Source organism: Zalophus californianus, chromosome 3, assembly GCF_009762305.2.
Source record: "Zalophus californianus isolate mZalCal1 chromosome 3, mZalCal1.pri.v2, whole genome shotgun sequence".
In the NCBI taxonomy this organism is placed as follows: domain Eukaryota; kingdom Metazoa; phylum Chordata; class Mammalia; order Carnivora; family Otariidae; genus Zalophus; species Zalophus californianus.
The window spans coordinates 86,911,681-86,927,877 of NC_045597.1; the positions used below are offsets into that span (position 1 = coordinate 86,911,681).

Below are 16,197 nucleotides of genomic sequence, written 5' to 3' on the forward strand. Positions count from 1 at the left end.
TTCTAACTATCAGCGTCGTCCACACAGCAATTCAGTCAGCCTCAGAGTCACTAATGAGAAGGGGTGAAGATGTGGGGTCAGGAGAAAGGGCAGGTCGCAGTGCCAGGAAGGTGGGCCATGAGTCCTACTCTGCTGCTGTCGCCCGGGCAACAAGGGCTGTGGGTTGGTGACAAACCCGCACATTCTCTGGGGGAGTCATGCGAAGGCCCTGCCGAGCCCACCCAGGCTGTGATAGAAACCAGTGTCTTGGGCTCGGCTCCTGCTGTCACGAAAGAAAACCCACACTTGTCCACATATGCCATGGCTACGATTTTGCACACTATTTGTACTGGAAGAATGTACAAAAATGAAAATGCCTAATAACAAAGGGCAGGAGCGAGCACTCCCTCAGAAGTTCAGATTACATGAAGATCCCAAGAAAACCCTAGGCAAAGATGTTGGGGTGTCTGGGGAGAATTTGAAATAAGAATCAGTGCGGGAGTGGGAAAGAGCGAGGTGGTGAGTGCTGGGGCCAGCAGCCCTGGTCTTAGAGTTTGTTTTGTTTTGACTTTCTGTGCATTTTAACTTATTATTCACTGACCTCTATGTATATGCCAAATTCTGGACTAGGAGCTACTGAGTATATGATTTTTTTTTAAATTTGATTTCATATGGATTTTTTTTTAGATTTTATTTATTTATTCATGAGAGACAGAGAGAGAGAGAGAGAGAGGCAGAGGGAGAAGCAGGCTCCCAAGGAGCAGGGAGCCTGATGCGGGACTTGATCCCAAGACCCTGGGATCATGACCTGAGCCGAAGGCAGACGCTTAACCATCTGAGCCACCCAGGCGCCCGAGTGTATGATTTTTAAAAGGTGTTTCCAGCGTGTGGAATGGACACAGGCCTGGGAGCATTCACCTCTCTGTGCCAGACCCCAAGGAGGGGGCAGGCGGGGTTATGGAGTCCCTTGGGAGGTCAGGATTTCCAGGAAAGGGACAAACCCAGGAATTTGTTGGGGCCGCAGTGTCCTCAGGGCCACAGTGGGTGGTTTTCTAGTGTTCAGGGAGGGCCCAGGGAGCTTCAGGGGAATGACCCAGGCCTTAAGAGATGAGCAGGAGTGAGGCAGGCAGGCAGTGTGTGTATGTGAGTGTGAACATGAGTGTGTATGTGTGCATGCATATGTGTGTGCAGGAGTACCCAGAGAGCACTGGAGGTGAAGCTGGAGAGGCAGAGCAGTCCTGGGCATCAGGAAAGGCCATAACAGAAGGCTCTAGGGGATAGCCTTAGCAGGCTGTGGAAGGCATGATGAAGGGCAGCTGCTGGCCTGGTGTGGGTCAGGCCCAAACACAAACAGTGGGCAGTGGTACACTGAGGTCGGAACTCAGGCCTAGCTGAGGAACCGTGGGGTGGTTGGTAGGTTCTGAAGATCTGTGCCACACACAGTTCCTCTGTGTACAAAGCTACAGTGTAATTTCCCAGGCACAGCCCCCTTGGTGCTGGGTGGTAGAATGCCCTGTCCACATGCACCCTAAGCACCCCTCAGCTGGCCTCTGCTGGCTCTGGGGTCTGATAGCCTATGTCCACAGCCCTGTGCCCTCAGTGCCTGGGAGCCCTGCGATAAGCCTTCCCCTGAGCCTCCAGTGTTTCCTCTGCAAAACAGTTAAGAAAATGCCCATGGGACCAGGCTGTGGAGAGGTGACCCACGCAAGGCCCTACTAAAGGGCTTGGCATATAGTAATTGATATTCTTTCTATAGTACCAAAAGCAAAAACAGCAGCTGTCTGTAAGGGAGACTCTAGAGATTAGCAGCACCCGCAGGCCAGGTTTGCTTTGATAAATTCTGTTAACAACAACAGCCACAGATACCACTATTCCTGGGCATGATGCCAAGCCCTTATTCTCTTGTTCATCACATGACTCCTGGGAAGTAGCTGTTATTATTCCTACTTTCAGATGAGAAAACTGAGGCTTTGACATATTGTGTACCTCCTCAAAGCCTGCAAGTGTTGGAGGTGGGACCAAACCCGGGTCTGACTCCACAGTTCTGACTGCAGGGCTCAAGTCCTGCTCTGCCTCCAAGTCACTATAAGAGAGAGGACACTTCATAAACTCCTTCCCTGGGCGTGGGGGACCTCATAGGAAATGGGCAAAGGCCATGAACAGGTACGTCCCAGAAAAAGGAATACAATATGTTGTGGAGGTATGAAAACATGCACAACCTCCTCTTTCTCTCAAATAAATAAATAAATAAATAATAAAATGTTTAAAAAAGGGGGGGCACTGGGTGGCTCAGTCAGTTAAGTGTCCGACTCTCGATTTGGCTCAGATCACAATCTCAGGGTCATGAGATTGAGCCCCATGTTGGGCTCAGAGTGGAGTCTGCTTGTCCCTCTCCCTCTATTCTTCCCGCTGCTCATGCTCTCTCTCTCTCAGATAAATAGATAAATAAAATCTTTAGAAAACAAACAAACAGAAACCATGCACAACCTCACTTATAATTACAGAGGCACATTCAGAAGTGACAACATGTTTTACTTATCAGATTTGCTAAGATGTGAACTGACCAGTATGAATGAGGGTGTGAGGAAAGAATGACTTCCATTAGCTACTGGTGGGTGTTAGAAATTCATGTAACCTTTTAGAGGGCAATATTTTAGTACCTACCAACATTTTAAATGTTCACACTCTTTGTCCCAGAAATTAAATGTGTGTGTGTGTGTATTTATCCTAATCATATATAAACACATATATTTACACATATATGTGTAATCACATAAACCCTACTTAACGGGTTGTAATGGCAGCACCATGTCTGGTTTTAAAAAAATCAAAGAAAGACTGTCCACAATCTAAATGTCCATTGGTGAAAGAACTGGTTAAATAAAATAACCAATTCATTCATATATTCATACAATTCATACTATGCATGTAGCCCTGAGAAGAATGGGTTAGTCTACATGTGATGATTAATTATAATATTCAGCATATATTCTTATGAAAAAAAGCAAGATGAAGTAGGATATATAAAACAAGTTTCATTTTATAAAACAAAAAGTAATTGTATATACATATGATACTTCTAGTAGGCTTCTCATAAATCAATAAATTGCTCTCGAGGTGGGATGGTATTTTTCTCTTTCCTATTATTAACTCTTGATTCATTGTTCAAATTTGTTTTTAGCTTGTGCTTGTTGGGCCCATTTTGTTCACAATCTCTGGAAGGCGCTTTGGTTGGGGCCGCAGAAGGCCATTTGATATATGTATGTATATCTGCCATCCAAAGAGGGAAACTGATTTGGCTTGCCAACCTCCCCCAGCTGCCTCTTCCTTCTCATTGTAGATGGGCTGATGTGCTTCCACTGCAAACACAGAATGCCTCTTATCCCATAGCCCTCTGTTTCCCAGGGTGCGCTGCAAGTCCCCAGAAATAGTTGTCCAACCATGGTCACCCTTGGAAAGGTCCAGCTGCTGATGGTGCCAATGCCATGTGACTCCTACTGCCTTGGATATCTGGAGGTGTTGAGCAATGGTTGAGATGGAATTTCATTTGGCACTTAATGCAATCCTTTCGTCTTCTGCCAGAGGCAGTGAAATCTATATAAAGTTGACAAACCTGACCGTCTCCTCACTGAGCATTGACCCCTTCCATCCAAGGGCAAGGCAGTGGATTTCTGCACATGACTCATTTGCAGTACCTGTGGCATTTGGGCTTATGGGAGTTGGTTGAGGCCAGAGGGGTAGGGCAGGCCTGGTGGGGCAGGAAGAGAGGGTCCTCTCCATTCCAACCTCTGCTTCTGAGAAGCAGTGATGTAAACTGAGACAGGATATAGACACATCCTGCCTGAGTTAACAGCAAGAAAGAGGGCCCCAGAGTTCTCTTACAGCAAAGAGCCTGCAATAAATCAAGTCCTAAGGGTAATCTAGAATGGTATGCAAGTGAGGGCTGTATCCCTCTGAGCTCTGGAAGGGAAGTGTCTGCAGCCATTGGTCAAGGTCTGAAACCTGAATCTTAGAGAACTGCCCGAGAGTGGGGGCAGGGGCAGGGCTCCTGGTGAGCAAGCTTGTCCTTTCCAGACAGGAATGGCAGCAGGCCTGTACTTCCCCAGCGCCTGTACTGGAATGATTACCGTGGCTTTGCCCTTCAACCCTGGCCCGGACACACACCTCTACGTTCACTAGTGTCTGATTCACACACTCACAGAAACTCACATGCAAGCACTCATGCACATGAGCTTCCGGACCCAGTCTAGTGTAAAATGAAAACAAAGATGCCTGACATTTATTGAGCCCTTAGTATGTGTCAATCTCTGTGCTGAGCCATTTACAAGCTCTTAATTCTCACAGCCCAAAGAGAAATACCCTATCACTCCCATTTTGCAGACGATGAAGCTGGCGCTAAGGGAGAGGCTAGCTTGTCGCAGGCCCCTGGCTAATAGGTGGCACCGCTGATCCCACAGCAGGCAGCGGGGCCCTCACTCCAGGACTCCTGTCCTCCTGCATCCCAGACTAGCTGAGCACCCTCCCGGGCACATGCGTGGCTCTGCACACACAGGCACCTAGCCACAGTCCACTATGCTTAAGTTCCTCTGCTGAGGCCACACAACCACCTGGATTTTAAAGACCTGTAAACGAGTGGGTGTCTCCAGTACCCTTATTATTATATTAATTACTTAACACGATTTCGCTATAGACTCAGAATGTCTCCCGTCTGACAGTTTCTAATGACCAGATCTAGCCAGGGTGGGGATAGAAGGGATGAACATTCACTGTTTTAAAAAGGAAATCTTAGTGTTTTTTTTTTTTTTTTTTTTTTTTTTTATTGCAAAAGCCCACTGGCAGAGGAGGGGCCGGGGGAGGCCCGGCAAAGTTTCCCAACATCCTCACAAAGAAGCTCAGGGTATACGATTTCCCGTCAGCAGGAAAGCATGTGCCGTCTTAAAAAGAAAGAGGAATTACAACGGCCCAAAGGGTCAAAGCCTTGAGCCTATGCCTCCGCCATGTGTGTGTCCCTCCCCGCGGCCGGGAGAGCGAGTCAGGGCAACGGCGGAATTTACTGAAGTTTACTCGGAACCCGTCCCCGAGCCCTGGGCGGCCGAGCAAACAGCGCGCGACGTCCCCTCCCTCCTAGTAAGTCCCTCACTTACTAGTCTAGGGGACAGTTTCTGCGGCAGATACTCGGCGGCCACCGCACAAAGACGTAGAGAGCTGGCGGCGGTGGCCGGGCGGCCCCTCCAGGCCCCGGGGGTGCAGAGCCGGGCCGGGCTCGGGGGCTCCGGCCACGACCCGGCGACGCAGCGGGGCCCGGGCTGAGGTCCCGCCGCTGAGCCCGAGCTCCTGGCCCCCGTGGGCCCGGGCAGGCATGGGGACCCAGGAACCCCGCGGATGGTGGACCCCCGCGGGCTGCGGGTACTCACCGAGGCGGGGCCGCGACGTGCCATTGACGCTGTTCATCGCCGACGGGTGTGGGGCGCCGGCCGGACCGGGGGCCGAGGGGGCAGCGGAGCGGGGGCGAGGGTCGCGCCGGCCTGCTGCTGACCCTCAGCCGCGGGGAGGAAGCGGCACCTGTGTCACGCTCCTCCGGCGCGGGCCGAGGGGAGGGGCTCTGGCCCGAGATAGGCAGACTTCATTTATTTTTTTTCTGCAGACTTGGCTGGTGGGGTTTCCACCCTTTTCTTTTTTCTTTCTTTTTTTTTTTTTAAACACACATACCCGCCCACATCTGAACTCTTCTCTGTTCCAACTTTCCTGCGCAAGAATCACATTTTTCTAACTACGTTTCTGTTTCCATCTGCAGCTACCAGACTCAGAGGTTGTGGTGGAGAATTCCCCTGCGTGTGGACTGAAAAACTCCCACATGGAATATGATGGCCTGGCCCAGCACTGTCAGGGCCGGGGACCAGAGACAGACCTGCGTTTGAATCTTGGCTGGCTGCTCTGCCACTCCATAGCAGGATGGCCTCTCAGAGCTGAGGGGCATTGGTGGCCTGGGAAGTCCCTGCATGACTGGCCCCTCAGGGGCGCAGTCCCAGTCCGTGGGCTCATGTTTGGAAAAGATTCTTAGAAACAGGGATTGCTTGGACAAAGGCCATGTGATTTATTTGGATCACTTCTGTCTGAGGTTTCCAGACATTGCAGAGTTTGTAAAGGCTTCACTTAACTTAGGCAATTAAAAACTTGAAGCAGATTTTGACATTCTGGTTAGTTAGAGTCTACCTACATCACCCAGAAAGAATGTTATGTTATAGGTTGCATTTTATCTCTCCCTTCTCCCCACCAGAGAGAAGGGCGGGGAATTTGAGACCATGTCACCCTTGTTTTAAATCTCAGACCCAAGAGACAACCTGGCACTTCTCATGTCTGATGGCTGGCCCTTCCTGTGGGGCTTTTCACTGTTTACTTGACAGTCCTAGGGTGCACTGCTGTGACACCCTCCCGGCTTCTCCCATTAAGGTTGCTCTGCTGCAGTCCCGGGGCCCCATTCCAGATGTCTGCACAGTGTGTGTGCCCTTGGGAATTCCATCCAGGTTGAACACAATGTAAGGCTGCCCCCTGGAGGTGTGCAGTGCAGACACCTTTACCAATTCAGTGTGGGCTGGACCAACTCCAGGCATTATTATTATTAGGACTGCCTGTTTGACACAGTGGGCAAGTGTTCATAATTCTCTTTAGTTAATGAAGAAACTCACACTGCTTATCAATCTTTAGTGAAACTCCCATGCTGGGCATATACATGTCGATGTGAAGGGAACTATTCACAGAACGCTGTTGGCCATGTGTGGAAACTTTTGAGTCTCCATTTCTTCGCTTAGAAAATGGGGACAAGAACACTTGCATTCCAGAGTTTTACAGAAGCAATGTCTGTAAAATAACAGTAGGACAGAACAGGCATTTACTAGAAACTAGCAACAGTTCGGCATTTTGTTTTGTAATACATATAGGTCCATGTTGGCTAATAGTATCCCCCGTATTCAGAGTTCATAAATTAAACAACTTCAATTATCTGAAATGCAGCTGGGGAGCTGGAAGGAAGCTAAACGAGCCCATAGGTAACCAAAGAACAGGTCCCCAGATCATTGCACCTCACTTATGGGAAGACTTCTGAAGGATCATTGACAGCCAACTGGCCTTAATATTTGCTTATGTCATTTCCCAAGGTAGGACGGGTTAAAAACACCAGAATGTAACAAGAATTCCTTACAAGGAGGAAGCCAAACAACTAACTAAAGAAAGGTAGAAAGCTCCACAAACTATAAGGTCAGATACAAAAGCAAAGTAGCATTTATTACACAACTAAAGCTTCTTGGATCCAGCCATGGGTGGAGGATGTGATTGCACCATAGGCTGGCAAGGAACCAAGGCATTGGGACTCCATCTGGGTTTGAATCTTCACTGCCTTCCATGGGGCTGACCATCGGCATTTTATTTAACTTCTCTGAGTCTCAATTTTCTCATCTGTGAAACTGGAACAATCTGCAAAGTTAGGTTGCCGTGACTAATATCTTAGAAATAATGTGACAATACAATGTCTTCCTCAGCAAATAAGTTAAAGATATTAAGTTTAAGTTATTGAAGATATTGGTCCCCTTCCCCCGATGGACACACATAGAGTAAGGACCCCAGGCCATTCTGAAAAGAAGATAAATAATGTTTAATGGTGAGTTGTCATTTAGCTAGCAGGGACATGTTTGATATATTTTAAAAGATTTAACCATGGAGGTGTCTAATTTTAAAGAAATGAGGAATATTTTAGGAAAGCAGGATAATTATATGAAAAATTCGATTATATGGTAAAGGTCTGATGTTAGGTCACAGAAATACAGTGTGTCTTTCTGTGCTGGATATTTATTAATGGAGTAGCAAGAACTCAGCTATATCTTATAACAATAAAACTGTTATCTTATTTAATTCTCATAAATACCATCAAAGAGGATATTGCAAAGGGCCCATTTTAAAAGTGAGAAAACGGAGGTTGGGAGCAGTGATAAGAATTTGTCTGAGGTAGTGCAACCAGGACTGGGACTCAGTTCTGGCAGCCTTAGTAATATGTGCAGGATGTGGCTGGGGTAAGCTGCTGAGCTCCTCCAGAGTGAGAGGGTGTGATGGAGTCCCAGAGGGGAATTTTTGCTTCCTTCCCAGAACTATATAGAGCAGGCTTTGCCCATGGCAGGGGCATCCCTGCCTGCTTTATCCCCACCCAAACGAACACACACTCAGTGCTGGTTCCTTCTTGGAGGGGCCCTACTGCAGTCCCTGTCTGTGAGCTCTTACAGATAGAGGCAGGCAGATTCTATTTGGGTCCTTTAAAATTTCTAATTAAAAGTTTGGCCCTGTATCAAAGTGATAGATGTTCTTTGTGTTAAAAAAAAAAAAGTAACAGAGAGGTTAAAAAAAAATCTCAAACTCTAACAATTGCTCATAATATCTAGCACATTCAGGTATATTTATTTCTAGTCTCTTACACGTTTGTGGACATTTGCTTTATACTACTGAGATGTTACTGATTATGTGATTTTAAGTGCTGAGTTTTCACTACCAAACATTATGCCATGACCATTTTCCCATATAAAAGTACAAAGCTCTTTAATTTGTTTAATTACTAAGTTGCTTCCTTTTCTTTGCTGTGATAAACCATATGAACATAAATATCTGCCTTTTGTATTTTTCCCCCAAAGATTTTATATATTTATTTGAGAGGGAGACAGAGGTAGCGAGAGAGAGCGTGAGCAAAGGAGAGGGAGAAGCAGACTCCCTGACTGACACAGGGCTTGATCCCAAGACCCTGGGATCATGACCTGAGCGGAAAGCAGATGCTTAACCTACTGAGCCAACCAGCCACCCTGGCCCTGCCTTTCATATTTTTTCCTTAGCTTGTATCCCAGTAATGGAACAACTGGATCAAAGGTTACAAGACTATGTTTCAAGCTTTCGATACATTCATGAGTTGTGGCTGAGTGTTCATTTCAGAGCCTCTTGCCAGGATCAAGCATTAGATTTTAAATATTGATAATTCTGTAGATGAGAAATATGTAATTATTTGACTGCATTTTCTTGATTACTAGTGGGACTGAAAATACTTTTACATGCTTATTTAGAAATTGCATGTTCTTTTGGGTGAATATTTTGTTCGTGTTTTTTCTCATTCAGAAGGGTGGTTAATGTTTTTCTTATTGATTTATTTCAGCTCTTTATACACAAAAGACAACAAAACCTTTTCATATGTATTGCAAATATTTTCTCCTTGGCCCCTTTTCTGGTTCTTTTCCATTAGCACAGAAACTTGGCTTAACTTAACTGATTGGCAAGTTGGAAGCTTTTAAGAAAACTGAACTGTGGCTCTGCATATTTTAAGAGGAGAGGAGAGAGGAAGCAGGGGTTTGGTTGGTTAAGGCTTCCACAAGCTGTGAGTAATGAGGAACATGGGGTGGGAATGGGGAGGGGGGGGTCCAGAGAAGCACAGAGAGATCAGTGACAGCAGACTCCAGGAGCCTCTCCCCTTTCCCAGAGGCACAGAGATCTTTCTGAGAAGAAACCATAAATGAGAAGGTTTGAAGGCTTTTATTCTCTTTGGCTAAAAGAAGGGAGGGATTTGGGGTATGTAGCTGTGACTAATAAGGGGGAACCAGAATAGCAATTATATTTACCAAACTTATGCTATGAGCTCCACACATTTTATCTCATTTAATCCCCAGAACAATCTCATGAGCAAAGAAAACAGGATTTGGAATGAGGTAGACATAGCTTCTCATTCCTGACTCAGCACTTGCAACTTTGCTAAGTGACTTTGCCTCCAAATTTTCTCGTACCAAAATGGAGTTAATGACACCTACAACATCTGATGTGCTCTGAAGAGGTTGATATAGGTTCTTCTTGGAGGTTCACGCATTTATCAAGATGGTAAAGACAGAGACTTCATAGCACTAAAGAAAAAAGTCAAAATATCATGTGTAATACACAGAGAGACATAGATATAACTCTGCCCACTCACAGATGAGAACAGTCATGCTAAGGTCACAGGGAGACAAGTGACTGTAAATCTATTTATCTTATTATAAGTTCCTTCAAGTGTATGGCTGAAGACAATAGACAGCATATTTTGTACTCTTTTGATAGCCCATTACAATTACATTAAAAGGAATAATAAAAGAAATAAGCTCACAAAGTGAAGAGGTTCTAAGGGGATCCTTCAGCATGTGTGAGATTTCAAGAATTCCAGCAAGATGGATAGGGTGTGGGGTAGGTTGGGGGAGGAAATAGAGAGATGGAGACTCCAGTCCAGAGGAAGCCCAGGGAGGCTGCAGAGTGACCAGGATGTGTGTGTGTGTGTGTGTGTGTGTGTGTGTGTGTGTGGTGGCGGGGGGAGGGGAGGTAAAGATTGGACTAAGCCTGTCAGAACTACAGGGGCCTGGGCTTAGAGATGGCTGGTTGGAATGTGGGGTTGGAAGTGAGAATGAAGACAAGGAGATTGTTTAAAGATTTATTTGGGGCAGAAGCAACTTCTCCCCACTTCCCCACCTTTGGGTACAAAATGTCAGGCCTTCCAGGGAAGTTTGCCCCTACAGACATGTGAAGGGCTTCTAAGGAAATTAAGAAACTGTGTGAGTCAGGGCTATTAGTGTGGGAAGGAGCCTCTTTTGGGGAAACCCTCCTCTTTCTGAGATTTGGTGGCCCTTAGCCTGTTGGGAAGCTCCTCTCCACACACCCTAGAGCAGAGAACATTTAGTCCAGAAACAGATCTTTCAGCCAGATTTCTTCCGCCCAGAAGAAAGACTAATTAAGAAACAGATAGATTCAAACAATAGAAGACAAAATCCTTAACAACTCTTTAGAATGATCAGCTTGTTCTTTGATTTTTAAACATTGATAGACATCTGTATATGACCAAGTCACACACAAGACCCAGAACATGGAAGAAAAAGACCAAGTTGAACAAAGGGAAAAACTAGCTTCAGTAAAAGAAACAGAGATAAATAATAAGAGGATTTAAAGAATACAAAGGGATAAGGCGGAACTTTAATATGCTCAGAAATTTGAGAAAATAATAAAAACAAAAAACTAAGAGTGCTGTGCCATGTAAAAGGAAAAGCAAACAATGAAATAATTTTTGACAATGACAATAAAAACATACAGATTACACAGACAATTAACAATATATAGATCTTCCTCAACTTAAACCCATTGTAAGATGAAAATATAAGTTGTCAATGCATTTAATCCACCTAACCTCCTGAACATCATAACTCAGCCTACTTTACCTTAAATTTGCTCAGAACATTTACATTAGCTTACAATTGGGCAAAATCATCTAACACAAAGCCCATTTTTAGTGTAAAGTATTGAATATCTCATATAATTTGTTGAATACTGTACAGAAGTGAGAAACAGAATAGCTGTATGAGAAAAAATGGTTGCAAGTGTGTGGGTTGTTTGCCCTCATGATCACGTGACAGACCAGGAGCTGCTACTGCCCAGAATCATGAGAAAGGATCAGTCCCACATATTGCTAGCCCGGAAAAAGATCAAAATTCAAAATTCCAAGTACGGTTTCTACGGAATGTGTATGCTTTCATACCATTGTGAAGTCTAAAGATCCTAAGTTGAACCATTCTAAATTGGGGACCATCTGTAATGGCTAAAATGAAAATCCAATTGAAGAGGGGAAACTTAGAGCTGAAGGAATTACCAATAATTTATTTTTGCTTTTGTTTCTCTTGCCTCAAGAGACATATCTAAAAAGATGTTGCTATGGATGATGTCAGAGAAATTACTGCCTGTGTTCTCTTCTGTGAGTTTCATGGTTTCAATTCTCACAATTAGGTCTTTAATCCATTTTGAGGTTTTTTGTGTGTGTATGGCTTAAGAAGTGGGCCAGTTTCATTCTTTTGCATGTAGCTGTCCAGTTTTCCCAGCATCATTTGTTGAAGAGACTGTCTTCTTTCCATTGGATATTCTTGTCTCCTTTTGTAGGTTATTTGACCATATAAGTGTAATTTTATTTCTGGCCTCTTTATTCTGTTCCATTCACCTATATGTCAACTTTTGTGCAGATACCATACTGTTTTAATTACTACAGCTTTATAGTATAGTTTGGAATCTGAAATTGTGATACCGCCAACTTTGTTTTTCAGAACAAAAGAAAAAGCTGTTCTTCTGCATAAGAACTAAACTTGTTGAGACTTTATATATCCAAAGATGTCTTTATTCTTCTCTCATGACAATTGGATGGAACTAGAGGGCATTATGCTGAGCAAAATAAGTCAATCAGAGAAAGACAATTATCTTATGGTTTCACTCCTACGTGGAATATAAGAAACGGCAGAGGATCATAGGGGAAGAGAGGGAAAACAGAATGGGAAGTCATCAGAGAGGGAGAAAAACCATGAGAGACTCTTAACTATAGGAAACAAACAGGGTTGCTGGAGGGGAGGTAGGTGGAGGGAGGGGGTAACTGGGTGACCAGCATAAGGAGGGCCTGTGATGTGATGAGCACTGGGTGTTATGTGCAACTGATGAAATACTGAACTCAACATCTGAAACTAATGATATTCTATATCTTGGCTAACTGAATTTAAATTAAAAAAAAAAAAAAGAACAAGGGAGAATGCCTAAGCAGAGAGGCCCCAGGATGCAGGCAACAGTGGGTGTGGTTGAAGGACAGGACAGGGAGGTTCCAGGGCTTTCTATGAGTTCTGGAGGATGGTGAACTTCAGGAAGGATAATGCTGTAGGAGACAAGATGATTGAGCAGCGGGATATAACTGAAACTGTGGTAAGAATACATATATTGCTTCTCCACAGAGAAAATAATGTTGACTAAAAACCCAGAAAAACAAAAACTGTAAAAATAAGACAAATATGAAGCTCACTAAAATATGGCATTATTTTGGACCATTGGTGGAGTATGAGAAAAGATCACTCATTTTTGCCCTAAGTCCCTTCCCTGGGTAGAAGTAAGGGGGGAATGGATCTGGGAGTCAGGTAAATGGAGAGTAACTGGCACAAGAAGTCAGGGCACATCGCCTGCAATTGGAAAGTCAAAAACAAGATAATAAGCATTATCTAGAAAAATGATGTAACCAACTGGAGACCTACTATTCACGATGGTAAAAAGAGCATTTGGAGAGCAGGCCTATGGGTGGGGGAATGGGGTGGGGGAGGGTTGCTTTTAAAACAAAAGCCCTCTGTGTTATTTGAATCATTTTTTTTTAAATTTTTGAAGAACACTTGTAAGTCACAGGGGAAACCTAAAATATCAAACAAACAAACAAAAAACCAAAACCCAAAAACCAAAAAAACCTTCCGCTGGCTGAGAAAATGGGCTTGACCTGGCAAGACGAAATTTAGGAGCAAATTAATTTAATTAACTAAGCTCAGTCCCCAGCCTCAACGCTACTTACAGCATGATTTAGGGTGTGTGTGCCAAGGAAGATGTTTTAATCTCTGTGATCTCCTTAAAAGACTGGCCCTGACCCCCTATCCCCATCTTCCAATCAATTCCAGCTAAATCTCTAAGCAGAAACAATAATCCACCTTCTCTGAGTATACCATCCAGATCATTGTGCATTCCTGTTTTTCCTCAAGTCATTACCTGAAGTTCAAGCTTCCCAGGCTCTTCATCCCATTTAGCTCTTAAATCCTCAGTGCAAGCCCATCACCAATTCCTCTGACTCTCCAAACTCTTCTGCAGATACTCCAATACTCACATTCCTACCAGCAAATGTCCTTGTATTCTGCAACTTTTTGTTAAATGTTACTTTTCTGTTCTTGCTTTTTTAGGAGCTTGGCTTTCTTTAAGGACATTTCTTCCTCTTAAGTGGAGATTTTTTTCTTTAATTATTGTTTGCTTGTATATCTACATCTAGATCAATACCTGTGTCTATACTTATATCTACACTTCTATCTGTATGTCTATACATCACATACTGTATTTAGGAGGCGTGGACTCACTGGGTAATGATATAGTATGCATTTGAATCTAAGAGATAATGTCAAACTGTGCCCCAAAGTGCCAATTTCCATCACCACTAGCAGTGGTGTTAATACTCTACTTATTCCAAACACTTGATATGTTGAGTCTTTTAAATTTACTCAGTTTGGCATGTAGGAGTATTTCATTGTGGTCTTAATTGGCACAAATAAATACATCAGATAAGATGATCAGTGAAGCTGAGTGCCCCAAGAAATTGGAAAAAGCCCATGCGCAGTGAGTGGGCTTCTAGAATGATCTTGATATCTATCTCTGGCATGCACTTAGTGACACTGGATGAAATACTTTCTCTCCTTGATCTGTAGCTTTCTTGTATGTTTATGCATGATGTATGTGTAACAACTCTTTCTTTGTAGATCTGTGGTAAGAATTACAAATGATACATATATAGTGACTGAAGCATAGTGGGTACTCCATAAATAGGCACTCTTTTTCTTATTATCTTTACTTACTGGGTGTTAAAAGCCACCAAAGCATAAAAAGCAGACAGAGTTCCAGGAAATTGGGAGGAAGAAGCAGGGGCCTTGAGAGTTAACTTTTTTTTAAGATTTTATTTATTTATTTATTTAAGAGAGAGAGCATGAGTGGGGGAGGAACAGAGGAGTGGGACAAGCAGACTCTGGGCCGAGTGTGGAGCCCAACGTGGGGCTTGATCCCACGACCCTGAGATCTTGACCTGAGCTGAAACCAAGAGTCTGATGCTCAGCCAACTGAGCCACCCAGGTGTCCCAAGAGTTAACTTTTAAATGACTCCCTGTAATAGTTTGTATTATTATCCAGTAAATATTTACTCTTCCTTTTCCCAGCAAAAGCCCAGTATAGTGCCCTGCCCTGTGGATATTGGGCTTGGTCATAAGACCACTTTGGCCAATGGAATATGAGTGGACATGACCTAAGTCACATCCCAGTGGAGACTTGGAATGTGTTTGCCTGGTTTGGCTTGACTTCTTGTCCTCTAGTCCTCCACCATGGGAAGAGCGTGACCCTGGTAGCTGCTGCTTCTTCAGCCTGAGTCACGCTTTGGAAGCCCCACTGGCTCTTACTGTGCCATTTTGATGCCTTGATTCAGCTATGAGTGCCTGTGTTGAGAACTGTTGGCAATGATGACAGTCTGAACATATCAGAATTTCATTGTATATGGCAACAATAAAAAATAATAAACATGAAATCGATTTTCTTTGTAGAGAGGAATTAATACGACAGTGGACAGATACTCTAATAGTCCCTGAAGCTGTTAGTGCTTGTTTTTTCAAAAACATGAAACAATAAATACAAGGATCTTTCTGCTTTGAAAAGAGAAAAAAAAACAACTATAGGAAACAGCACCAATTTAATTATAGTTTTCTCTGTGCTGATGAAACTTACAGGGTGGAAATAAATTCCACAAAATTGGAATCTTGAAGCATGGAAAAAAGTTAAACTGGAATATGGGACTGTTTCCAGAACAGTAGACATTAGACATTATCTGGTGTGACCCCCTTATCTATTTGTCATGAGGAAAGGGTCAATACTTGGTTTGAGGTATTCACTTACCCTCCCATCCACCCATCCACTCAACTATTCACCTACCCATCCATGGATCCAATCATTCTAGGTGTAGAGGATACAGAAAGGAGTCAGACATAGAGTTGCCATCAAAAAGAGCAGAGACAAGCATTGGAGAGAGACACTTGACAAAAAATCCCCAGAGTGCTGTAGAAGGTGCTAGATATTTGGGTGGGGCTCCTTCTCTGGGAGGCTGGAGCAGAATGCACAGTGTTCCCACATCATGTCCAGAGTCTTAGAGACAGACTAAGTCTTGTCATTCTTTTATAAGTCCCACAGCAGTTGGCACTGTGGAGCACACAGAGATGGCAAGTAATTGAAGTTACATAGTATGGAGGTAGTGAAATCTTTTCCCACTGTTAACATATTTTAGGGATCTGGCTAGTCCAGCCCTGTGGCTTTATCCACCTCGTTCCATGTCATTGCACTATACCCACCCGGACAACCCTCTGATGTGTGCCTGATATCCTCCACTCAGCCATTCCTTTTAAAATGTTTGCCTCTTCTACTTAGTGTTTGAGGCAAAAACAGGCACTATATTCCCTTTTTAGCTTTAGTGTCCTACTTCAACTACCATTCAAACTGGGAAATATCTATTGTCTCTATGTTGTCTTGACAATTATATGAGTTAATACGCATAAAGCACTAAGATCAGTATCTAGCAAATAGTGAGCTCTAAAAAAATGTATT

General features: G+C 43.9%; 1 protein-coding gene and 1 long non-coding RNA gene across 2 annotated transcripts in view; one reads left to right on the forward strand and one right to left on the reverse strand.

The window, feature by feature from the left end:
- GYPC (glycophorin C (Gerbich blood group)) overlaps positions 1-5,780 on the reverse strand; it is a 43,018-nt gene extending 37,238 nt beyond the window's left edge. The window contains exon 1 of the mRNA XM_027591467.1: positions 5,394-5,780. Coding sequence (XP_027447268.1) covers positions 5,394-5,430 — 37 coding nt within the window. The 5' untranslated portion in view covers positions 5,431-5,780. The remainder of the gene's footprint in view (positions 1-5,393) is intronic.
- Positions 4,881-8,622, forward strand: LOC118356866. Its single transcript, XR_004819997.1, has 2 exons — positions 4,881-5,106; positions 5,774-8,622. It is a non-coding gene; the product is annotated as an uncharacterized LOC118356866 (long non-coding RNA).
- Positions 8,623-16,197: the final 7,575 nt, after the last annotated feature.